Raw genomic sequence first — 27,274 nt, 5'->3', positions numbered from 1 at the left:
AGAATTAGGCTTATAAATGATGTTAATTTTAAAAATAAATAAATTAAAAACTATGAAAATGTTTAAACCAAACTAAACCGTTCAACCCCCAAACCGAACCAAACCGTTAAAAAAAAAAAAACTGAACTTGAACCAAACCGTTTTAATGTGGCTTCACGGTTCGGTTTAGTTCAAACCAAACCAAGCCGTTGCCGATTGTTAGTCGTAGTAGAGTAGTATTTAGCTCCCTAAAAAGGGTTCTATACTTTGTAGTAGCTTGTAAGTTAGTCGCGCTATGGTGGTGTTTTCTTCTTTAGTAATGAAACCAAACCAAACCGTTCAGTTCAAACCCAAACCAAACCGTTGCCGATTGTTAGTCGTAGTAGAGTAGTATTTAGCTCCCTAAAAGGGTTCTATACATTGTAGTAGCTTGTAAGCTAGTCGCGCCATGGTGGTGTTTTCTTCTTTAGTAACCAAACCAAACCAAACCATTCAGTTCAAACCAAAACCAAGCCGTTGCCGATTGTTAGTCGTCGTGGAGTAGTATTTAGCTCCTTAAAAGGGTTCTCTACATTGTAGTAGCTTGTAAGTTAGTCGCGCCATGGTGGTGTTTTCTTCTTTAGTAACCAAACCAAACCAAACCGTTCAGTTCAAACCAAAACCAAACCGTTGCCAATTGTTAGTCGTCGTGGAGTACTATTTAGCTCCCTAAAAGGGTTCTATATGAAAGCCATTATTTACTGAAAAAGTGTGAGAGAGAGAGAGAGAGAGAGAGAGAGAGAGAGAGAGAGAGAGAGAAAGATATATTCATGTGTTCTAAGACCAAATTTAGACCAAATTTGGCCCGTGAGAAGCCATTATTTAGGCCCACAAAAAGTCATTAAATTTAGTAAAGAGAGAGAGAAAGAAAGAAACATTAACGTCTTCTAAGACCAAATTTGGCCAATGAAGAGAGAGAGAGAGAGACCACCTTGCAAGAAACCTTTCTTTCTTCTACGTTCCTCTTCCCTTTTGTTTTACCTGACTCCCTCCTGCCACAGATCTTTCCTACTACTACTACTACTACTACTACTACTACACAGATTTCTCAAATCCTTCCTTTCTGCCCAATTAACTATCCGCAATTCCATGAGGGCGCTTCTCGCTTGGTCTGATCGCGGGGTAATTATGAATCAAAAACTCCGAGAGATAGATAGATAGATATATTTATATAGAGAGAGAAATGGAATTTGAAAATTTTGAAAATTTTGAATTTGTATTGGATTTCATCTTTGGTTTTTGTTTTGATTTTTATTTTGAGCATATATTCTACAAAATGATGCATAAGCTCTGTAACATTGATCTAGGATACTGGCCCTTCTTGCCTTCAGTTCAACAAAAATTCATGGTTTAACGTGTAGGTATAATCTTTCAGGAAGAAATCAAAGTACGGAAAAAAAACCTGAGAGAGAGGGTTTGAAATTGGATTTGATTTTGAATTTGAGCGTATCTTTCTCGAAATGATGCACAAGCTCTGTAGAAATTGATGAACCTGTTGCCTCGACTTCAGTAAGGATTCATGGTTTAGAGTCTAGCTTATTGGTGAATTTGGCATCTTTGATGAAGAAATGCGTATAAGTTAGTACACAAAATTTCATGTATGCCCCGAAATTAGAAGCATGTATTTCTGCCTCTTTCCATTTTGGTGTTGGTAAGAAGGATATGGTGGAGGTGGTTAACATAGCTGAAGTATTAATTACCACAATACGAAGGTTAATCATATACGAGGTTGAGAATCAAATTCACAATAAATTTGGGTATTGCTAAAATGATATGGCAGAGGTGGTTAATATAGTTTGGAGTACAACTACAACAATATAACAATTAAATTGTACAAGATGTTTAAAGACACATTCACAAGAAGTTTTAGACATATTGGACTGTAGCAGAGATCCCAATTTCCGTACAGTGCTCGACATTATGACCTTAGAAAAGATGAGGTTCCATGTATAAATGTTCAACATTATGAGCTTCTCTAGGTCAGGATCAACATATGTGATACACCTTGCTAGGTATGCTTTGCTTCACTTGCAGCAGCTCATAATGTTGGATCCTAATCTGGAATATGAATATCATAGTTGGAAAATATCTTAAGATATTTTGCTAAACATTAGTGGAATTTCAAGCCCCTTGACTGCTATTTTACTATTGCCAATAACATACTTCAAGGCTTTCATGACAATTCCGCGTTTCAGTTAACTCTTCTTAAACATGCTGGATGGTTTGCACTCACGATATTCTAGGGGAGTTTCCTCATATTCTCAGCTTCCAGAAGTTTTTGATGCAATATTTGATCCATGTTCAGTGTTTGTATGTTTTGGAGGATGATGCCACTTGTGATACTCGGGATAGGGGTTACAGGAGTGGGAGTCAATACAGTAAGTTATTATTTCGTACAAAAAAAGGGGGAGCCCTACCGTGGTGCGGCATAAACAGATTGATTAGCACAGCCATTCACATACTGTTACAATATCACATTCATTCTGGGCTCGATCATCTTTTTTTATGTCACGTGTGGGATAGCTTCTAGTCATTTGATGCTGACACTACTAGGATTGGGCATGACCCCACGTCTGGAAGACGTGATATCATGCTTTATCATTGCTTTTGGATCTCCTAATGTGCCCACGGAGTGTGGGAGTGAAGTCAACTTATGACTCTCATTTTATGACATGCACATTAGTTATCATTTGTGACGACAACCTTAACGTATACCTTGGTCACTATTTGGAGTGAGCTTTTACTTGTTCTTCAAGGGAAGAAGATGAAAGACAACAAGTTTTCTTGACATCGTGGGCAGAAATGAAATGAAATGTTATAGTAACATCTTCAAAACGACAAAGTGACCTATGGAATAAAAGTTATGCCATGTGAAATTTCCAGAATGTCTGGTGAAAATAAAGGAAAATTTAAATTCTATCTATATTAGGTAGCTTCCCTGTATAACGAGGCTGTTATTTAAGTACAATAACATAAGGACCATGGATACAAGCTAAATGGGAGTATAGTGTATACCTTGGTAATTGTTTGGAATGAGCTTCTACTTGCTTTTCAAGGGAAGAAGATGAAAGACAAGAAAATTTCTTGACGCTTAGGGCAAAAATAAAACAAAATTTTATATTAACATCCTCAAAAGGCCAAACTGACCTATGTGACCAAACATTATAGGTCCGTGAGAATCTTCTAAACTGTTTGGGAAGACAAGGGAAAACTAAAGTATACCTAAATAAGATAGCTTCTCAAGGCTGTTATCAAAGTACAATGAAATAAGGAGAATGGGTTCAAGATATATGGGAGATGCAGTGTAAAATATAACCTGAGATGTAGACCCTGAGACAAAGAATTGCTTCTGAGACTCAACAGCAGATTACACCCGAATGATGACTCATCTAAGAATAAATACCAGAATCTAATCATCAAACTACTTAAAGTCTACCTTTAAAGTATGTGCTATGTTTAAGTGAGAAAAACATGTTAATGTCTTGTAATAGGCAAAGATGGCTTATGCAACTGAATGAGAGATTACATGAGTCTGAACAGAGAATGGCCGATGAAATCAAATAGGGGGGTTACAGCTGAAACAATAGTCTCATCTAAGAAACAAACAGAATGAATGATTAAACTACAATCTACCTAGTAAAATGAGTACTTCTATTTTTAAGAAAGAAAGATATGTTAATGTCTTTTAAGAAGCCAAAATGGCCTATAAGACCAAACAAGAGATTACATTTAAGTGTTGTATTGCCTTTGAAACAACAAATCAAAATAACTAAATGTTACTTAGTAAAAAAAGTAAATAACTAAAGAATCTTGTTATTGGCACATGTAAGATTCTCAGTTAGATATATTGTAATTTTTGTCTTCAAAGATCTCTAGCATAGGTCAACCCAGAATGGAGAGGTCTCCGAAGTGAGGGAAGCACTTGCGAAGGCGGGAGATAATGGCCTTTATCATTCAATGGCAAGGGTGGTGAGATTGTGGTGCATGGGGTTGGGGCTTACGTGCACGACAAATTGCTATTGCCTGATCTATAATAACCCCTTCGTCATGTCCTGGTCAAGAGCCCATTTGTGTAGCCCTTGATTGACTTGTAGCATGAGTAGGAGTGATGGGGCTAAAGAAGTTGTGATTGTTCTTTGTTGATGAGCTTTATTAATGTTTCCCTGTGTCTCTTGAGTTCTAGCAAGAAAAGTCCCAAGCACGATTAGTCCTCATATTCCATTACCTTGTGTAGTGGGCTAAATCCTTGCTTAAAGAGGCAATGGTATCTCCCTCTCATTTCATAAAAATCACTACAGTGGCAAACATAGTAGCGTCGGATTCCATTTCTTGATGACACAGTTGGGAAATTCTAGAGATATTCGTGCATATCTGCCTACTGCAATCTCTAATTGATGTGATGAATTTCACTTCAGCAAATCACACTGCACAACACATAAGATAAATGTATCTCCATATAAAATAGCCTGATGATGAATCCATCCTCCGATGTGTGTAAAAAGTGTCTTATAATGGGCCATCTTCCTACCAAGCAATATTTTGGGGCTGTTCCATGTTATCTTGTTTTCCAAGTTAATAATATCAGCTTGGATCACTCTATTCTTTTCCACTTTGGTAATGTTTAGATGGGGAAAACCCAAGGTACATTGGAAAAGGGGTAGTGCATTTGAGCTTATGCCATATGTCTCGAACTACAATTGCATTTTAGCATACCAACAGTGAACTTCTCTATGTTCAGTGAGTTGTTTCGATGACATAAGTGCCAACTCGAGTACCTTCTTTAGGGAGCTCCCAAAGTCGTTGGATACAGGTCACTGATCAGAATAATGACTCGATGATTATAGGGGTTGCTCCCATCTCTCCCTGGATTATATCTAGAACATGGAGATGTTCATTGTCGTATGCTCAAATGCAACAATGGTTTATGAAAGAAAGAAGGATATATTAATGTGTTTTAAGAAGGCTGAAATGGGCTATGAATGGAATGAGAGATTACACCTTGAAATGTTGTCTCATATTCTAGAACAACATACCCAAAAAAATGTAATTAAATCAGTTAAATTGCCTAAGGTAACAGATAATCTCATTGGGTAAGCACTTAACATTCAGAGCTTTTATTTGGAATTATTTCAGCATACTCACGAGGGAATACAATGTGCATGCAATGATATTGCATTTCGACCAGGTAAAGCTTTATCATTCTAATGTAATGCTTTTTCACTTCATTCGCGCTATATAAGTTCTGTTGCTTTGTGTTTTAGAAAGACATCTTGTACTTTTAAATCTTTTGGTGGTTTAGAGATGTGAGCAACGTTTGTTTGAATCAGATGGCAGTCAACTTGTTGCAGCAGTTGGTTGCCGTGTGCTTGTATATGATGCAATTGAAGGCGATCTTCTTCACTCCCTTAAGGGTCAGTTGCACACTTTAGAGTACTAGTAATATGGCTACCCACTTTTGTAATGCACAAAGGATTTTATTGTAGAGATCTAAAATTTTGCAAAATCTGGTTCACAACATGAGAAATGATGGAGGAATTGCAAAGTAAAATTTTCTGGGAACTTGATGGAAAACCAGTGCTTCTGTTCTGCATCTTCCAACTCTTGTAATGTTTCATTATCAGAGTTCATTGGATTTAATTTCTGTTTCTCTATTTCCTCAGGACATAAAGATATTGTTCTCTGTGTTTCCTATTCACGGGATGGAAAACGATTTGCTTCAGGAGGAGCTGACAAGACTGTCATTATATGGAATTACAAGGTTTGTGTTCATCTTAATATGTGACGCTCTATGAATTCAGCCATCTGCGAATAATGCCCTGCACCTTTGTTTATCTCTGTCTGTATTATATTCTGGGTGTATTCCAAAGTTTGATGTGAAGTGATTGAGATTTCTATTCTTCTTGAATGGTGTATATGTATCTCTGGAGGCAATGGGTTAATTAAAGTAATTGATGGGGCTATATTCTTGTCTCTTGCAGATTCCATAAAGTAATAAAATATATATAAAATCCGTCTGGATTATATTTTATGAGTTAGATACATCTTCTATTAGTTAAAAATACAAGTTTTGTTTCGTTTGGAAGGGGAGAGGGGGAGGTAATAGAATGAAACTTCTGTCATTCTTCAATCTCATCACATTGCAATTCTGCCTTAACATCCTGTGCCTACATATTTCATGATTCCTACAGAAGATAACTCATAACATACTTACCAATGAAATATAGTTTATTCATAATCTCTGGAAAATATTTTTGTGACTTGACTGACTAGTCTTCTGAAATTGATCTCGTATTTTATGTGGGGATGACTCAGTGTAATTTTTACTTTGAGATTTTCATTTTCATCAAATCATGATCATATAGGTTGCTTATATAGATAGAACCCCTTGAATATTGACCACTTACATTTCTTAACAGATACGTTTGCTCTCTTCTTACCGTTTCCTTGCTTGTGTAAGTGTTTGAATATGGTCTCTGTCCAGGCAGAGGGTATTCTGAAGTTTAGTCACAATGATCGCGTGCAGTGCCTTGCATATAATCCTGTCACTCAGCAGGTAACCAGATTTCTAATTTTACGTTCTTAAATTTTTGTTTTATTGCATAGAGGAAACATTCTGGACCACATATTTACACACATTTTTCTAATTTCTCTAAAATCATAGTTGGCAAGTGGGACATGCAGTGATTTTGGTATCTGGTCTCCAGAGCAGAAGACTGTTTTAAAACACAAGACTGTGTCAAAGGTGGGATTCGATACGTGTCCATTGAAACTACTAATACTCCACCTATAAAATGTGATTATTACAAAGAGAAGAAACTTCTTGATAGCAGGTGTTATCACTCTCATGGACTGGTGATGGACAAAAATTAGCTTTGGGCATGTATAATGGACAAGTTTTGATATGCGATAAAAATGGCGTTGAGCAGGTAAGAAAATGGAATTTCTATCGATCCGTAAGGTTTGATAATGAGGAAAATTTCAAGGTCTTCCATGTGGAATTGTTCAGAGATTTTGATAGAGTAATATTAAATAATAGTAAATGAAAAGATTCTTTTCAGATATTATAAATCAACTTTATAAAGATTTTGATATATTAGTAAAGTCATTGTATAATTCCATTTGTCTAGAAGTTGTAAGAATGATTGTGAGGCCTGCAAGAAGCAATTGTGATGGTAATGAAGGAGACAAACTATATCCCAGTAATGTGTAAATCATTCAAATTCTCGTGATTTTTTTTCAAAGTAGATTTTGTAAAATTTTGTTTTCTCTCCATTAAGATAGAGAATTACAATAGAATATTTCATTCTCGAGAAATTGCTCTCTCTCCATCTACTGTTTCTTATTGAAGCCTAAAACAAATTAATTATATACTTTTTATTTTCCTAGAGGAAATTTGGGAAAAAGAAAAAATGTGTCCACAATACTAAGAGCAGTTCGAATTTAGAAGACAGAATGTGGGGGGCCAAGCTGGGAGATGTGTAAGCAATCTAGTAGTAGTTAAATTGATTGTCCTGATGTAATGAAATGTTCATTATGTGTGAATCATATTCACTTTACGAGAATCAGGGAATCAACAGTCTGTCAAATTCTGTGGTTGAAGCTTGCTTATTCAACATGAAGGTAAAACTGGCCGTTAGAACACAAGCATAGCTTTCACTATCAAACAGAAACGCTGAAACAAGTCATTACATTAATAATCTTGCATTAAAGTGGTGGGTTAGCATTCTTTGCATGCTACAGGTAACAGATCTCATGATCCAAGAGTTTTTATAATTTCTATATTCACCCAATCAATTCTCTCAAATAATCTGTATATCCATCCAAACAGATTCAACTACAAACACTACTTACATATTTTTTTTCTACATCTTTTAGAGGACAAATACGACTTTTTTTGAGAACATTTTCCTTCAAGGGATGGATGGTGGGCGTGCTGGATTTTTCTCTCTATGAGATTCACTCATATCCTAGTGAGAGATGGAAAATAGATTTTTAATACCTATTCTGAGATCATGGGGAACAACCCATCCCCACATGATTAAAGTAACCAGAATTCTTTAGTTTCAGCATGATTTTTTATATTTGCAAAGATAGCCAGTGGCTATTTCTGACTAGGTTCTCTCAATGTCATATTGGCTGTAGTTGTTTTTGGGTTGTTTAATCTATTATTCAAATGATCACCATGTTCTGCTAATATTCTTGTTGCACAATACTCATAAAGTCTGATTACGATATTAAAAAACAGTTAGAGAAGGAGAGGCAACCAAGATGTGATTCACCATTCATTGAGTTGATTGCGTTCATGGGTTCCATGTTTGTTCTTGGAATCAAAGTTTTAACCCAAAATGAACATTCGGAACACAATGTACAATTTTTTTAATCTATAAAAGAGGTTTATTTTATTTTCCTTTTGAGAAGGCTCATGTAGGTGATCTTTTGTTGAAGATTGTTTGCTGAGAACTGTATTTTGCATGTGCAACATGTTCACTGTAATTTGGATTAGTTTTTGAGGTCGTTGCAGCATGATTTGATGATAGCTTCATGGGAGAACAGCAATGAATACTTTGAAAGAAAAAAGATTAATAATGTGCATAGTTTGATGGTGTTAAACTTCATGTGTTTTGGAAATTCTGTTGAGATTCTATTGGAGATTCTTTAGAGAATGGCAAATATAACATCTTTGCTTTATATTTTTCGGTGAGAGCAGATGAAAATTGAGAGAAGTTCTGCTGTCTGTGCATTACAATGGAATGTAACAAAAAATAAGACATCTAGTACTCTATCTATTGGCTGTATGGACGGAACTTTGTCTTTCTACGACTTATCAGGCAAGCAGGTTTGCTATTTTCATGTGGTAGATACGGAAAATTCCACAGTTTCAGGATTATTTCTGGTTGAAACTTAACAGAAACTCTGTTGCCATCTCATTCTTTTGACAGGTTGGAAAGGATAACAACCTTGGTTTTAACTCTTGTTCATTGTGTTACTATGGTACACAATTTATTTGTATTGGTGGCTCCAACAGGCAGGTAGATTACACCCTCACCTACCTTTATAACTCTGTAGTCAATGTTGGTCCAATGAATGTGATTGTAGGATTGTAAATGATGCACTTACGGAAACTGGGAATCCATTAAAGGATGATAGAGCTGGACAATGAGGAGAAGATCTATATGATGCAGCGTGAGAGATCATGTCCCTGGAAAATTTTGATGACAAACTATGTGGTTTCTCACTTTTCTGCTGGATAGAGTTTGAGATAGGATGGCCTTACTGATGAATCCTTAAAATTTTATGCTGTTGACATAAGACACCAGTTATTGTTTCATTGTGATCTGGCATGATTTCAAATTTATATAAGGTTGGGCTCATTAGCTTTTACCTAAACTTGCAAATCCTGGCATGTTTACTCAGCGGAAGAAACTTTCAATGGATGATATAATTTTTCATTGCAGTCATTACCATCATTGTGCAGAAATGTCAACATCATTAGTTCATCCTAGTGACTATGGATTTAGATGGGGAATGGACATTGCACACAATTTAGTTATACAAATGGCGTGGATTAAATTATACAAAACATTACAATTTTATGCCAATTCTAGATTTAGAAAATACTTATGCTCAAATAAGTTGAATTCTTGTATTGGGGCCAATACAAAATGTGGTGTGTGCATGCTGTATGCCCCCGTCTTAAATTTACATCAGTTCCATGGTTTGGTTACAAAATCCAGTAATTTGTTTACATTAGTCAGGCAGGGATGTCCACATCGAGTTTTCTTTGTTCATCATTGCTACTCATGAATTACCTATGCTTCATAGGATGGCTAACAAGGATGACTAAATTGGCTTGACCTTAAATCTGAGGAAGAGTTGATTGGTCGGGTGCTAGAAGGTTTCAGGATTTTCGTCACATGTGAGCCAGCTTGTTGGTTTGTCAGCCTATCATGGGCATTACTTACAATTTGAGTGATATACTTCTCTTCATTACCTTCACCACGTCCCAATGTGAGCTTTTTTTTGCTCTACTCTGTGTTGGTCTTTTGTGTGCACACTTGATGGAGAAGTTATTTTCGTTACAGAATCTGGACAGAATATATTCAAACCTTAAAAAATGCTTAAGAGGGCAGGATATATGAGAACCCCAAAAGGATACAGAACCTTCTAAAGGTTTCTCTAGGTTCTATCCATAGTGAATGAGGACCTATATTTGAAAGTTATCAAGGACATTCCGTCTCTGGTGTTGGACAGGAGAGATCTCGTCTGGGATCAGGAGGTGACCAACCCACCATTTATTATCTTTAAGTGAATCAGTTTTTTCTTTTTCTAGGTGCTGTATAGTCTCTTCTAGTTTTTATCCAAGAATATCCTAAACTGCACTAGCATCCCATCATCCTCATTTCAATTGAGATATTAACTCCAGGATCCAGTGCATACCTCTTTGTACCTACAAAAACCGGAAGCTTATACAAAATGACTGAGAAAAAGCTTATTGTAAATTACTAAAAGAAAGTGCTGTGCTGATCCAAGGTAAAATAAACCTCCTAGAATCAATACCTTTAGTCTTATCCATACTCCTTGCAATTGATGATGGCATACCATTGTGTACTCACCTCATTATTAAAGAGTATATGGAAACTTTGTGACTGGTTTTTTCATGATTTAAGTTTTCCCCGACAAATAAGGTGAGATTCTTTGCTATTGTAATTTTGGGGTAGGAAGTGTTTTAATAATATACAATTTCAGGTTGTATTCTACACAAAAGAAGGTGTTAAGCTTGCAATTCTGTGCGAGACATTGGACCAGATCTCTGTTGTAAGATCACATCCTAAACAAGATTATGTTGCCATTGCGTGCAATGATGGTTGCATTTCCATGGTTCAGATAGTATTCATGAAGGTATGATTTCAGATTTAAATATTTCGAATCTTGATTATATACATATATATCTCGTAGGGCAAGCATCACCCTTGTAGTAGTATCTCATGTGGCTTCAGAGCTTCTCTCTCCTATAATATCCAATTCCAGTATAGTACTATGTTGCTGATTGCATGAATAGCTCATGACGTCCTATTTATGTGGAAGAACATAAGCTTTTTTACTTTCGATTTTCAATGTATCTATCTTTTCTCCTAGAGTTGACTTCCATTTGGTAGGCCCTATGAACTTGTTAATGACAGTGGTAAAATTAATCTGGTAAACTGTACACTTAGTTTGTACATATAGTAGATTTTTATCGAGAATGATTATTCTTTCAATTTACCAATAGACCAAGATAAACGTGGTGCAAACATTCTAAATTTTAATTATTTGACAATGGATCATTCCTTTATGTCACAGATACATGGTCTACACCTAGAGCAGTATGCCTTCCGAGAGTCTTTGACTGATGTCATCGTTCAAAATTTAATTTCCAATGAGAAGGCATGTATTCGTATGTTTCAATAACCATTTAAGTCTTTATTGCCATTGGTTAATTAGTATGATATGTTCTTTTTCCACTAGTTATTTACATGGTACGGTTTTATATTGAATCAGCCAATCAGTTAATTAGTGTGACATGTTCTTTTCCCACTACTTGGTAGGACCTTACATTGAATAAGTCAAAAAAGAATGGAACCTTTAGTTAATATGAACGTTAGATACAAGATCTGAGTCAATTTTAAAAAATCTGAGTACAAATAAAAATTGACAGATAAATACACAATTCTGAGAGACAAAGATATATTAACATCTTTTAAGAGGCTGAAATGATCTGTAAGACCAAACAAAAGATTACATCTCAATTGTTGTCTCGCCTTTGAGAACAAACCAAAATGTTTCTAAAGTTAAAAAAAAGTAAATAAGATAAAAAGTGACTAAAGAGTCTTGCTACCGGTATGAGTCAGATATATTGAAATTTGTAGTCTCCAAAAGATCTCTAACATAGGTAGATCCATAATGATAATGGAGAGGTCTCTGAAGCACGGGAAGCACCTGCAACGAGTAACATTCTTATCAAAGTACAAGCAAGAAACCACTAAAAAAGTTGATTATCAGTACAATCTGATATTCCTGCCATTGATAATCTCACTCTGACTCATAATCTCACTCTTGACCCATTGATAATCTCACTCTGACTCATAATCTCACTCTGACCCATCGGGAAATCTCTTTAATGCATCTTTTTTTCCCTTGGTAAAATACTCCACAAGGGCAACCATCCGTTCATACTTATCTGGATGATAATTCACGTGCAAGGAAACCGGCAGAAAATTGTCAAAGCTAGGGTCTTTCCTTATCTTTGTGAACATGACTTTGCTGTTCATAAAGAGGTAGTAATCCATAACTCTCTTTGATGCATGAAGCCCTTCATAACCCGGGTGAGATGGAAAGAAGAGCTCCTCATTGAATACCGCTTGATCCCATGCTTTTTCTTTTGCTAGCCGAGTAGTTACACGGTCCAGCAATTCAATAGATGGAACAGTTGGCCTAATGTAGAATAACCCTGAGTTAAATACCCATATTCTCATAGTATGGGCAAACCTTGCCCAACCCATCTTCGCATCATCTGAGACATCATCATAACCATATGCTGTATAATTTGTATCCCCATCTGTCATGGATTCGACATCACAATCTCTATAGAGATGTAAGAAGGGATTTTGAAAAAAGAGGATGTCCACATCAGAAAGCAGAACACTATATCCCAGCACCAAAAACTCTCTCAAGAGATGAAATTTAAGGCCTGAGATAGCATGGTTAGCACCAGTTCCTTTCTGAGCATCTGGAATGCTGGCATCTCGCCGATAAAATGGCACTTGGTTTGATCGACAGAATTCAGCAATCGGATCATCTAATGCCACAAGGAGGTAATTACTGATACCTGCACTCTTTATTGAAGAGAACCACACCCTCACCATCTCTCTTACATTGTAATTAGCAATTCCAACTAAGAGCTCTTGATTTGGGGCTATTTTGGCCAAGATCTTGGCAAGTTCTGGATTCACGCTCATATCGGGCTTCACAGGTGGACTTGTCCTCAGACTTCTCACTGTACCCAGTTTTCCAGCCTTCTTCGGTGGACCAAGAGCAGCAAACTGTTGAAGGGCTGCTACCTTCTGCTGCTCTATCTGCTTGAGGTTTATTTTGAGAACAGTATTTTCCTCTTTGAGTGTTGTCAGCTCTTCTTTCAAAGAGTCGATTTGACCTAGAGGTTCTCTTTCACAGGACATCTTTGCAAAACAAAAACAAAGAAAAAACAAATAACTCTCTCTCTCTCTAAAATCTTTCCATGCATCCACATTATAGTAGTAATTCAATAACTAATCATACACTTACACTATGGCAGAAATTGCGCAGATCATATCTATCATACATCCCTACTAGGATAGCAATAACATACTGATCCTGATCATATACACTGATTTCAATTGTAGACTCGGTACAAATAGCCCATGCTACCAAGACTCTACCAATCCTAGGCCTTGGGGTTCAAAGGCTAGGCTTACACACCTCCTTAATATATACCATACATATTTCTTCTTAAGTTTACTAGATGCCACTGTGGAATGTAGGAGTTGGAACTTGGAAGGCATGACCTTCTCGACTTCGCCACAGAACCTTACCAACTGTGCTTACATCCATATGGGCTCTCTCTCTCTCTCTCTCTGTGTCACTCTTTATCATACAAGAACACAGAGTACGAAAGATTGCAGGCATACCCGATAGTGAGAGAAGAGTCCATGGGGCTGGTAGAAGGACCAGAGGAGGCCCATGAGGGTGCCCAAAGACACGGCGATCAACACTTTACTAGCATCTCGCAAACCCCTGCTCCCTGCAACCCCTCCATCCAATTTCTTGCCCATGGATCCTTTCTCTGGGTATCAGGCAGAGGAGAGAGCCCGACCGATCGATCGATCGATGAAGGCGTGCAGCTGTCTGCCTATCTCCGCGCAGAGATCTTGCAGGCTTCCGAAGGCCCTGCTCTGTCTCAGCCTACCGCCCAATTTATATATGTCTACATATAATATATGTACATACATGAAAACATTTTCAAACTTTCTGGAAAAATAAGGGCTATTTTGGTAAATTCTCTTTTAAGTGATGATTCTCTTGCACTCCTAATCTCTTCTTCTTCAATTTTTGTGTTCACTTGAGACCAAGGTGCTTCTCTTGTATAGTCCTTCTGCGGTTATTGTCACTCGATTAGTACGAGTGAAAAGACATGGTAGGAATCAGCAACGGCTTGGCTCAAGCCTAAACCGAACCGCCAAATCGCGCGGTTTGGTGGTTCGGTTTAGGCTTGAGCTTCCTTAACCGGTTTGAACTTGGTTTGGGATTGCTCAAATTGGTTACCAAGCCGGGTAAGGCTTAATCGGCTTGTCCAAACCGGTTTAGAAACCGGTCCGTTCCGGTCCAGGTTTGGAAACCCCCAAACTGCGAACCATTGTCGATTCCTAAGACACAACCTTGAAACGATTCGTTTCATCTTCTTCATCATAGCCATCAGGTTTTTTTTCTAAATCCTGAGCAGGGCGTACAGATACAAAAGATAATAAGTGTAAGCTTGGCCATTGGCTTGGCACCTGAAGACACGAAGAGATCCAAGGTACGCGCAACACAGACTCGTGACCCGACAATAATACAAGTGCCCGTGATGATGAAAGCATGTGTGCTCGGGGAAATGCAAAAAGGGGGAAAACGACTACTGGAGGACTTAGTGGAGAAAGAAGATAAGCCTTTGGCGAAATCATGGGTTGGAGAAACCCAATTTGAAGCACCTTGGCACCACCCTACGAATCGATGATCGATGTTTTTGGGTCGGCAAGATCCCGACATTGCTAGGTTGAGATCAAGTATGACGAAGGAGCAAGGTAAAGACCAAATGGCCTTAGAGGCCTACAAATTAGAGGAACCTCTCTATCTCTCTCTCTCTTCCCAGGTCCCCAGGCCAGTCCCCAGGCCAGTGCAGTTGCCAACAGCAAGCAATCTAGGAATCGGCAACGGTTCAGTTTCGGCTTAACCGGTTTAGCCTTGCCCAAACCAAGCCCACTTAAGCCTTAACTGGTTTGGGAGTTTTCGAACTTGAACCGAACCGATTCCCAAAACAGTTTGGCCCAAAACGGTTAGGTTGGGCTTGAGCCATCCCAACCCAAGCTCAACATGGTTATGGAGCAGCAGCAGCTACCGTTGACATCGTGTTGCTGCACACCGGACCTGCAGCTTCAAGCCTTCAGCCTAGACTTCTTCACACTTGGAGGCATATATTCTTTGCTTGATCCTAAGGGGAACAGTTGATTCATCCAAACTCCTTCTTTTTCCAGCTTCACAATGTCTGCCTGTGTTGATTACATGAGCCGGTTCTGTGTGTTGAGATCTGAAAAGGGGTAGGCAAGGTGTATTAGAAGGGGGAAGATCATCGATGTCCCTACTATGAAGCTTGAGCCAGGTACTTAATGGTGAGTATCAGTTACGTGCCAATCATGGGTGAGAGGTTTCCACAATCTCTAGAGAGGTTAACTGCTTGGGAGAGGGCTTTAGTGACCACCGGTCAAGTTCCTAGTTCTACTATTAATGGGTTGCACCTGATAATGTGTAATATGATTTTAACCAATGACCCCAAGGTTGCAAACCTCTGCATCTGCTGCCTTCCTCAGAGAATTTTGGGCCCTTAAAAGGGATTTCAAAGGGTATATATGATTTTACATACTCTACCAGCAACCCATCAGATGTGAAAAATGGATGCATTTGTTTGATATCCTATAAATGTCTCAGATTTTCCAACCTTGACTTTGAGAGATCTGGCCGTACAGAAAGTCATCACTGTTTCTAGATGGGTCTATAGTCTCTCATGTGAATTTGAAATGGCTACAATTCATTCACATACAATAAGATTGCTATTGAAACTCCTGCAAAGCTTTGTCCTGCTCCCCTAATCAGAAATCTCATCAATGTGCAATCCAAAAGTTGTAGGTGAGAAAGAACAGACTTGCTCCTGAAACCTGCTTGCTCTAATGCCCTGTATTATTTCTTTTTAGTCCAACAATTAACTTATGCCCTAAACCCTTTTGCCTGTCAATATTTAATGATTCCATGGGTGACCTCTCTTTGTATTTGGGTGCATAGCTCACCATATTCAACAAACCAATTATTCCGGGAGGCACTGTTGTGTGGAGATTTGGTATACACTCTAATGTGTGGAAATGCTTGCACTGCCAAGCTGTGCAAACTTGTGCTAAATGACCCAAGACTTATTACCCTCCATTGAGGAGAAAAAGAACGGTAGGTATAAATTACCATGGAAGTGAAATTTATTGAAACTAATTTCTATAGTATAGTATTGTTTTGTTAGTCTTTTGGTACTCACTCCCTACTTTTAAGAAATTCAATTCCTCTTTGACCTTTTGAAGAAGATTTTGTCACGCATCTATCAAGAAAGAAAAAGAAAGAAAAATTGTATTGATGCATTTAAAAATGCCAAAATAGCCAATAAGATTGAACAAAAGGTTATATCTTAAATGTCTCAAATTTGAGAAAAGAAACCATAATAATTTTAACTAAACATTGGGTACAAAAGGATCAATTTTTGAAACACTTAATATTCGAAAGTTGGATCAATAGAGACCTCAGCCTGTAATGTATCTCCAATAAAGGCCTAAACTCTAAACCCTTTTAATATATGACAACAACTTGTGTCTCTTGAGTTCTAGCATAAGTAGTACCAAGCACCATTGGTATTTGTATTTGAAGAAAGAAAGTTACATTAATGTCCTCAAAAATCCTCCAAAACTTTTGTCTTCAAAAATCCTCCAACACAAGCTGCTCCAGGATGGAGAGATCTCCGAGGGATGTGAATCACCTTCAATGAGTGATAATGGTCTTTATTTCTCAATGACAAAGATGACAAAGCCATGGCACAAATGATCATGGTCTATGCGGACGAGACATTCCTACTTTCTTATCTATAGTAGCCCCTTTCAGCGGCTTGTTCTAGCATCTACTTTTGTAGTTCTTGATTGACTTCTAGGATAAGGAGTGATGAATCTAAAGAAATTCATTATGGTTCCCTCTATACCTCCTAAGTTGTATTGTTGTCTTTTTAACAACTTCCCTCTATACCTCCTAAGTTCTAGCAAGAACACTCCCAAGCACCATTGGTCTTTGTATTCCATTACCTTTTGGAGTGGGCCAAAGGTTTGATTGGAGAGACACTGCTATCTCCTCCTTATTTCATAAAAAATGGCACAATGGCAGACATAATGTTTTTCCGATTTCACCCCTCAATGGCATAATTGGCTGATCCATTCTTTCACAGATTCGATTACATACCTGCCTGTCTCAATATCTATCTAATGCGAAAAAGTCCCAAGCTTCCCATGATAGTGGAGCTCATGAGATAGATGTGTATCCATCTAAAGAAGTCCCAGTAGTAAATCCATATTGGGACATTTGTAGAAAGAGTGTCGTATAGTGGGCCATCTTCCTACAGAGAGATGTTGCCAGGCTGATCCATGTTCTTTCATTCTCCAGTTTAATGGAATCAGTTTGGATCACTATGCGTGGACAAACCAAGCTATATTGGAAGAGAGAGACATTAATGTCTCTTAAGATGCCAAAATGGCCTGTGAGATTGAAGAAATAATCTTAAAATGTTGTTTAGTCTTTGAGAACAAACCACGATGGACTGAAATTTCTGTCTTTGAAAGAGCTTCAACAGGGGCTGATCCAAGATGGAGAGGTTTCCAAAGCAAGGGATGCACCTTCAGTGTGGAGAGATAATGCACTTGGTCTATCGGTAACAAGAGTGACAAGGCCATGATCCAGATGGGGGTGGCCCATGCACAAAAATTTTATCTGGCAAAATGGTTTATGAGACCAAAATAGACATTCTATCTTAAAATGATGATGGTTGGCATAGATTTTACGAATTCTAGTTTGTTCCAACTTGAATATTGTTTATGTGAAGCATACGTTAAACTAGAAAAATAACTGATTTGATTTCATCCAGTTTCACTCCCAGTATGTCTTATTTATCCATCTCTGTTTCAGGTCAGAATTGAATGTCGTGAGTATATATCTAAAATAGCAGTTTACCAGAAAAAGGTGGCAGTTCAACTCCCAAGCAGAATTGTCATCTATGAGCTTCATCAAAACAATGGCACACAAGAAAATTATCAAATATCTACTCAAATCACTGCAGACATTGATTATAGTCTCCTTGTTTTAACCTCAGCTCATGTTATATTATGCCAGGTGAACTATTTCAACTAGTTATAACTGCAACCACGACATAGATGTTTTTATTGTTTATAAACCATCAATGATTGTGAATAAATTTGATTTCTTACGCTATCATTTTGAGGATCTTTAGTAAAATTGTAAATTTATGAAACACTGTTCATTCTAAGAAAATTATATATACTGCCAGAATCAAATAAATAAGATATGGCACGAATAGGAACTCACATGAAAATGATAAGCTAGAGATTAGAAGTGTGACCAGTTTCAATGTGTATAATTTCTTTCCAATAATAAGAATATGGTAGGAATATGGAGTTTCATGCCATCTGGGACAGAGGCATATTTTATAGACGGATTTCTGATAAGGTGAAGTATTTATTTAAACCGAAGGTTAGAATTTAGAAAATAAAGGCTCTTTGGTACATTTTTATGTCCAGCCTTAGGGGGGTTTTCTTAATACTAACGTAGTATCTTTTTTTGGACAAAATATGGTAGGAAAATGTGGTAAATAAGTACAATTTAGGGGAATAACCCAGGTCTTGGCTATAAGACGAACTTACTTTAATGCATGGGATGAATCAAGATATTAAGGCCTATCAGAGTTTCTTTATTTTTTAGTGTTGCTAGTGATAGTCAATGTGTGGGCTATTCATAGCTAAAATTTGGTATTGTTTTTGGATGATTTGAATCAGGAATCAAGCTTACTACTTTTTAGCTTTAATGGGGAAAAAGAAAAGGAATGGCATTTGAGCTCTGCAATTCGATATCTGAAGGTCAGTTTTCACTTACAATTCACAAACAAAGCTTTTGTATTCTGTTGTGAACGTACATTTAGCAACATATATTTTTGCCTGCTGCCTTTGAACTGACCTTTTTATTGTCATGTGAATATCCATTTTGCATTTCATTGATCAGATTCTTATGTAGTAAGAGCTTCCTGTATTATTAGTTGCAACTTTGCCAAAGACCAAGATTATCTATGCTGGTATAGAATGAAATATGATGGTTACTTTGGGAACCATTGCATGGATTGTAGACAAATGAAAGACATATGATAGCACTATACAATAATCCATGGATATCATGAATGGCCTCCAATACATTAATCCATGGAGGAGTAATTATTATACACATGGCCTTGTAAACCAATTATAATGACTTATTTTTATTGTTTTTAAGGGTAAGATAGGTAGGAAACTGGTTATCCTAGGAGTTGGGACACATGGGAACACGTGGCGATCTAGGAGACTGAGGAAACTAGATAAAGGGAACTAGCTACCGCTTTGAATACAGCATCTGACATTGTTAGGACTCTGGATTTGGGACACATGGGAACATGTGGAAGCCTGGCAAACTAAGGAGGAAACTATTTAAAGGGACTAGATACCCCTTTTGACACAGCATCTGGCATTTAAGAACATTGCTAAGACTTTGTTGATGAGTCAAAGCTCTCATATCTTCGGATCCATTGATTGATTGACTTCCAAGGTATAGCGTAAGACCATATTTGATGGTATGGGATTGAGTTTTTACTCACACCCTGTCGGTTGACTAATGCATATCCACTTTTCAACAAGAAATGAATGACATTTTTTGGGATCACATTGGTCATGTTGTCGTCATTGTTTTGGATGATATTCTCATTTATAGCCATTCTTTGATGGAACTGTTGATCTGGAATATGTGTATCCCTTTCAGATTATTCAATCCTTGGCATGTTGAAAGCCTAAAATATTACATTGATCTAGAATGTTTATTGTAGATGCAATCTGAAACAAATAAATAACTCATACCTCACTTAGGTTAAAGATTTGCAAAGCTAGTATTTGATTACTGACAATTTATTTATATTCAAGTTGATAGATTCTCAAGCACATATGTTCATTTTGTCCAGCACATATGTTCATTTCTTTGTCAAAATTTTGAAATGTGGGTTTTTCAAAAGTTTAGTTGCTTAGGACATTTAATTATTGATGAGGGTGTTCATTTTGTTCGAGAATTCCTTTTAGTATTCAAGAATTTTGTTCATTCCTTGGTTTTTGTTTGTTTTCTGCAAATCTCTTTGTAACTTTTCACAATTGACTACACCTTTTATTTATCTTTTAAAAGGTCAAATCTCTAAGTCAATTAAACCGATTCTGTGTAATGGCCATCAGCAAAAATGTTATACCATTCTCGAGGAACATATTTGTATTGCTTTTACACTATCTTTCTTAACTCTTCCAAACCTTTTGAGATTGGAACCGGAGCTAGTGATATGTAATTGATGTTGTTCTTTACCAAGATAGAAACCTGTTGCTTTTGAGAGTCATGATCAAGAAGACCTTGTTAGTCACAAATCTATATAGACAAAGCTCGTTCAAGACTTCAACTCTTCCATTTGTTATCATCAGGCTTCCATGAACACCATTGTTCACGTCATAGTAGTTATATATCGCATACTTGATGTATAGAGCATGGTTTAGGATGCTTTGAAGTATTTATCAAGCTGTTATCCGCTAGGGTTTTGCACCCATTGCCGGATAATTGACTGTGTAGACAATGGATTGCATAGCAATGAACACAGAACACAGAACACAGAACACAGATTATGACAAACTGTTTCAATCATGTAGAGATCAGAAAAACGTGGGCTCTGTTATCATTCAACAGATGGTTCTATCTGCCTAGAGACAGTTATAAAAACAACTGGTGGGTGTACAGTGACACCCATTCGAAAGGTGGTTATGAAAATATACTAATAATGTATGAAAATGCAATTAAGTTTTTTGTGATGCCACTAGAAAGAGCACGCTCTTAAATCTAACTTTTCTGATTTTGATTTATCATTGCAAGAGTGCAATGTTTTGAAAATGGGGAGTATGCTAGAGGCATAGCCTTATCAACCAATTCTAAGCATTAATAGTAATGGTTTTAAGGGTAGAATAAGTGGGAACCCGGTCATCATAAGACGAAAGACACCTAATAAGAACCTGGGACACATCGGTACACAGGGCAGTCTGGGGAGCGTAAGGAGTAAATAGGACAAGCCTTAGGATTCACCAGACGGGATCTAAAGATATCATTGATAATATGTTGGTGATACAAAGCACTTGTATATCTAGATCCATCGAGTGGTTGACTAAGGACTTCCAAGGTAGGGCATAAGGCCATATTCGGCATGGTTGTTGTGGTTATCTTTTTGTTATAAGTAGTACAAGATTATAATACATCTAAATGTCAAGATTATGGAAAGGAGTAACTCTAAATGGGATGATTGTGGGTTGAATTTATTTCAATTGAAACAAGGTAAGTACCCACACACACATTAGAGGTTATCCTGTATGGAATCCTCCTCAAAATGAATTCCCTGTTTTTAAATGGTGCTTTGAAATAAAGTTAATTCCAATATCTTCTTATTTTATATCTTTAGCTGTGATGTTGACACGGATCTAGATGCATCAGAGATATATGAAGAAGAATCAATAAAATTGTCTTCTATTGGTGTGTTATTGCAGGTTTGTGGAGGACCTGTTGGTGGTGAAAGTCTGTTAGTGGGACTGAAGGATGGGTCTATTATGAGGATTTGGATAAACAACATTTTCCCTGTTTGTGTATATAGTCATACATGTGCCATCCGGTGCTTAGACATATCATCTGAACAATCTCAACTTGCAGCAGTTGATGAAGAAGGAAATGTTTTCATTTATGATATGAAGGTAATTATCCGTATTTGCAGTGCATTATAGAAAGTATACGACGAGGTTTACCTATCATTATAGATGGAAAAGTTAGAGCAGTTTAATCTGACTGGATTCTTCTATACCGACATTATTGGATCATATTGTACCTGTAGCAATACGACCATTATGAATTGAGAATTATCTGACTCAGCGATATGGTTTTGGACGCAGTGCACTGGTCAAAGTTGTAGAGCACTTGAAAACGAATCACAAACTGTTTTTTCTTCAGTTTATTTGCTAGAAATGACAGCCTAACAAATACCACATATAATGAGAGCATTTCTAATTCGTTACACTTTCTTTATTTTACAGAAAAAGTGTATTGTCTTTGAGGAGAAATGTGCAAATTCAGTAGCTTGGAATACTCAGATGGAGGAGATGCTTTGTTTTGCGGGCAATGGCACGCTAAATGTTAAAATCTCAAGTTTTCCTTTACATCAACAAAATTTCCAGGGTTATGTGGTTGGTCTCCAAGGATCTAGATTATTTTGCCTCCATGAGCTCTCAATGCAGGTGCGAATAAAGTGGCAAAAGAGTATGTTTTCCTAGGGATGTGTTTTGAAATTTTCCTAGGGATGTGTTTTGAAATTTTAGTTCCTTCCTGGAACTTCTTTTTAGATACTCGATCTTCCACTTTCTTGGAGTATGAAGCAGTATGTAGACAGCGGTAACTATGAAAAGGCCTATAGTGTAGCCTGTCTGGGTGTGACAGAATCAGATTGGAGATTTCTTGGTTTGGAATCTCTACAAGCACAATGTTGGGGTGTCGCACGAGGATGCTTCTCACGTCTTCAGGACGTGTGTTACTTGGATCTTATCAATGAATTTGAAAATGGCAGCACATCATCTGAGGATAAGCTGCCATTACTTGCCACTATATGCGCCTACCAGGTTTACTTTTATCTGGGTTGTCTTTTCTTATTCCCAGGAAAAGTTCATATATAAATACATGGAAAGCTTATTCAAATGTTCGTCTTGAGAAATTTTCGTTTTCATTTATTTCCAAGAATATATGTCTTGTCCTTGTCTTTTTTGTAGTTATGTTGTGAAGTGACCTTACATAGTAATCTGATCCAGGGCAGGTTCAAAGATGCAGCGGAGCTTTATTGCAAAGCTGGACAGATTCAGAAAGCTATGGAGATGTTTGCAGATCTCCACATGTTTGATGAAGCAAAGGAATTGGCAGCAAGGACATCTTCTGCAGATAGTAGGTCCCAAGAGAAGGTCCAGGAAATAATTCAGAAACAAGCAGAATGGACTGAGGAGAAAAATGACCATGCAACAGCTGCTGACATGTATCTTATAGCAGGCCAACTTGAGAAGGCTCTTGCGTTGGTAGCAGAGCATGGACCACCATCAAAATTGATTGAGGTATTGGATAAACATGAATGTTGAAAATCTTTCATTATTCATTAATAACATCTATTCATATACAATAACATAATGTCTTTTTGAATGTTTCCAATGATACTGATTATTATCCTAACGTTTTCAAGCCCCTGTTATAGGAAGGATCTTGCTATTCTTGACCATTAAGCTGATGAATAAAAATAATTTACTTTATAGTCCATTCTCATTCCAAAGTTACTGTGCATTCTCAATATGGGTTTTGTTTATCATAAAATGTTTCTAGGTTAATGTCCACAAGATGATTGACTCTGATTATTGGATGTTGTACTATAGGTCGCAAGACGATTGAAAAAAACTGACATACAAGAATTGTCTTTATGTGCAACTTTAATGAAGCTTCACGGATTGCATACACATGCACTCGAGACTTACACAAAATTGGGTGATTTAAGGTTCTGAAAGTAACACGTGTCATGAAAGTTCATTTTCGTATACGAATATATATGTATATAACTGTTATCTAAACCACCATGAAATGCATGTTTAGGTCCATTTTGTCATTGCATATTGACATGAAACAGTGGGATGATGCATTTGCAATGAAGACTTTGCACCCAGAACTGGACATTGATGTCTATTCACCATATGCTGAGTGGCTGGTATCACAGGCCCAATATGAGAAGGCACGTCAAGCATATCGACAAGCAGGCAACTATGAATGCTCAATGCGGCTGCTTGGACAACTTACAAGCAATGCCGTAAGAATTTTTTCTTTCATTCTTGTAGCTTGTGTAGTCATCAACTGCAACCTTCAGAATTATTTCTATCAGCAGCTCCATAAGAGCAGCGATTCTGTGAAACATATCCTAATGTATAGCTGCACTATCTAAAATCAGGGCCTCACAAGTATCATCAATAACTGCAGTACTGTCTCTTAATGTGAAATACTATTTAAAATATATCTTTCACTACTGATCTCCGTTGCAAATTCTTATTCGCCACAATCTCGATGATAGAATGATTGAAAATATATCTTTGTCTGGCCCTGAGGACAGAGCGCAATAGAAAGAAAAATATAGACAAAAAAAGAAAAAGTTGACATCTTTTAAGAGACCAAAATGAACTCGGAGATCAAGGAAGAGATTAATCTTAAAATAAATATGACTAAATTAGTAAGACCACCTAAGTTACCAGATAGACTACATAAGGTACCAAAAATTCTGTTTCAATTGGCTGAAACTTCTGCTTTCTGTTTCAATTGGTTGAAACTTCTGCTTTTGAAAGATCTCCGGCATGGGGTGATCAAAGTTGGATGGATCTCCAAAGTGAGGGAAGCACATTCAGTGTTGGGTGATAAATTTATGTCACCTTTGATTTGTCTATAACAAGGGTGGTCAAAAGTTAACGGAACATTTTAGCAAGAATTTAACGTTCATATTTTAAAGAAATGAAGTATATATTCTGCAGGTGAAGGAAAAGAGGTTCAAGGATGCTGCATTTTATAGCCTTCAGCTTTTCCATGATTGGAGAGATCTTTCTGTTGAAAAAAAGAATACATTACCGACAGGATTTACTAACACATGGGGAAAGGCAGAGATCTACTATGTATATTCATTCATTGACCAATCTATCAATGAACCTTTTAGAACATCTACTTCAGAAACCTTGTTCAATGTTTCACTGTTTCTTCTCGGTCATATTACCAAGGATCCATTACCTGGTGTATCATTGGTTAACATCTTGGTTACTCTGGCAAAGCATGGGGAAGAGCTTGGTATATTTAAAAACTCAAAAAAAAATTATGTTTATCAATTTTCTATGAGGAATTTATTTGGATTTGTCTTATCAACGTGGGATATTTACATATAATTAGGTGCTAGATGTGTGGGACAGCTACTAATAATAAGTCAAGCTATTTCATTTACGTTCTCCCATATATTTGTTTATTTGATTTTGCCAATTCTCAGGGTAGGATGCTTGTCACAATATTCAAACCAGTATTTTATATTGATGTATATTTGTTAGGATGCTACAAGGCTGCTAGATCTGCTTATAGTCAATTGCAAGGTTTTAAACTACCAGCAAGCTGGAGGGACAAACTAGATGTAGCAGCTTTAATTGTTCGAGCCCGAGCAGCTGTTTCTGATGACTCTACTGCTAGACTGGAGTGCCTTTCTTGTTATCGCTGTGCATCTCGTCTATCGGTTGTTTCTTCTTCATGGAAAGATGTTTGCAATGTCTGTTCTCAGCCAATCATTCGATCCTTCATCTCATTCGACCAACTACCAATTGTGAGGAATTCGAATGTTTTAGTCTCATCCTAATCAAGAACTGATATATAAAAGGAAGCCAATTTTCTGCAAACAAAGATATATTATATACAAAAACATAAAACTCCATGATATATGAAATCATATTGCTTGTCATTACAATGTTCTTATGGAAGCATACAATTCTTTATTATACAACAATTTATTAGATATTATGCAGCTGTAAATGTTTTCTTAACGGCTTTTTCAGGTGGAGTTCTTTCTAGAAGATGGTATCACTCATGAAAATGCAATAAAACTAATGGGATCTAGCCCATATAACTTAAAAGCAAAGCATGTTGAAGAATCAGGGAGACTCCCGAAGCAGACACAGTGGACAACTATTTTGCAAAACCATCTCTTTGTTTCAAACCCCAAGTTAAAGTTGGGACCTCTACTAGCAAATGAAGTTACTCTTAAAAGCCTTCAAACAAGACAAGTCATCATACAGAAGGCTTCTAATATGCAGCAAGTACGATACTTTTACATTATTGACCCAACCTTAGCTGTTCATCAATGTTCATCATGCAATCACTTTTTCGAACAAGAGGAATGGGATGCTGCAGTCCTAAAAGAGGGTTGCTGCCCATTCTGTAGGAAGAATATGGACTCTAAAATATCTAGCTGGAACGTTCAAATTTGTGGATGACATGTATCCATATACGTTTTAAAGGCTTCCACACCTGATGAATATGGCGAATATGAGGAAATGGCTAAAAAGCAATCAATCATCTACTCGGAGTAAATCCATTGTTGGGAAAGAACCTCCCACAACTAAGAGTAATCTTTTAACACAAGGTAATGGTGGATGATCGCAAATCCACGATGTAAAAGTCAAATGTATGAAAGGATAGTTGACTTATGATTTGATTGAAGTTCCATATTTGATCAACCAAATAGGAGTAGAGATGCTAAACCTTAAACCCATGAAGTTAGTTTTATAGTATGGGTTTCATTCAATTTATTGACAGGGTTCCATTGTTTGTTGTAGACAATGTAAAATCAAAATTCCAAATTATACAAGTGTAAGTTGAGAATGTGCTCTCACATTCTATCCAGTGAAGATATACTTCAAACATTTGCTATTTTTATAGTATAGGTTTCATTCAATTTATTGACAGGACTCCATTGTATTTTTGTAGACAATGTAATATCAAAATTCCAAATTTTACAAGTGTAAGTGGAGAATATGAGAGAGTACATTCTATCTAGTGAATATATACTTCAAACATTTATTGTCCACACTGATTTTCCTTTTGAAATAGTCATTTTGTATCTCAATTAGAAGCAAAATATATGTAGTCAGAGAAGATACAGAAAGTTCTAAGGTATCCTTTTGTACCCAAGGAAGATACTGAAAGATATCCTTTGATTCTTTGAACTGTATGTTATTGCGAGAATGGAGAGCATGAGCGGTTTAAGCTTTAAATTATTACATTGACCAACTGCATAGACACCATAACAAATTGATTTTACAAATGTAGAGAGCAACCCCAATAGTTTAGATTCATTCATGCAGTAGATCTATACATGACAGTTCATTTGAACAATTGAGTTCATTAAAGCAGTAGATCTACAACAGATACCGTGTAGAATGTAGACCTACATAAATGAGTTCATTTGAAAAGTATTTGCAACAACCAGTAAGTTAAA

At 36.9% G+C, this 27,274-nt stretch overlaps 2 protein-coding genes across 2 annotated transcripts; one reads left to right on the top strand and one right to left on the bottom strand.

Moving 5' to 3' along the window:
• Positions 1-1,094: 1,094 nt before the first annotated feature.
• On the top strand, positions 1,095-26,706 carry LOC147862236 (uncharacterized). Its single transcript, XM_087322566.1, has 22 exons — positions 1,095-1,140; positions 5,152-5,203; positions 5,346-5,429; positions 5,679-5,776; positions 6,500-6,571; positions 6,680-6,760; positions 6,849-6,944; positions 8,726-8,854; positions 8,958-9,047; positions 10,765-10,917; positions 11,359-11,442; positions 18,049-18,252; positions 18,933-19,013; positions 21,738-21,938; positions 22,275-22,475; positions 22,581-22,853; positions 23,040-23,333; positions 23,646-23,764; positions 23,860-24,070; positions 24,780-25,086; positions 25,338-25,603; positions 25,833-26,706. The coding sequence occupies exons 1-22, from the start codon at positions 1,108-1,110 to the stop codon at positions 26,268-26,270; spliced, it is 3,567 nt and encodes a 1,188-aa protein (XP_087178692.1). The 5' UTR covers positions 1,095-1,107; the 3' UTR covers positions 26,271-26,706.
• On the bottom strand, positions 11,982-13,958 carry LOC147862237 (arabinosyltransferase RRA3-like). The gene is made up of 3 exons (XM_087322929.1): positions 13,722-13,958; positions 12,133-13,232; positions 11,982-12,072 (listed from the first exon to the last, which is right to left on the bottom strand). Exons 1-2 carry the CDS (start codon positions 13,863-13,865, stop codon positions 12,147-12,149), a joined length of 1,230 nt encoding a protein of 409 aa, XP_087179055.1. The 5' UTR covers positions 13,866-13,958; the 3' UTR covers positions 11,982-12,072; positions 12,133-12,146.
• Positions 26,707-27,274: the final 568 nt, after the last annotated feature.

This window comes from Azolla caroliniana, unplaced genomic scaffold (assembly GCF_043228905.1).
Source record: "Azolla caroliniana isolate FFs.n. ecotype wild unplaced genomic scaffold, voAzoCaro1.0.p SCAF_7, whole genome shotgun sequence".
Lineage (NCBI taxonomy): Eukaryota > Viridiplantae > Streptophyta > Polypodiopsida > Salviniales > Salviniaceae > Azolla > Azolla caroliniana.
Note: the sequence above shows the minus strand (reverse complement) of the source record. Positions and strands in the feature narration are given on the sequence as shown.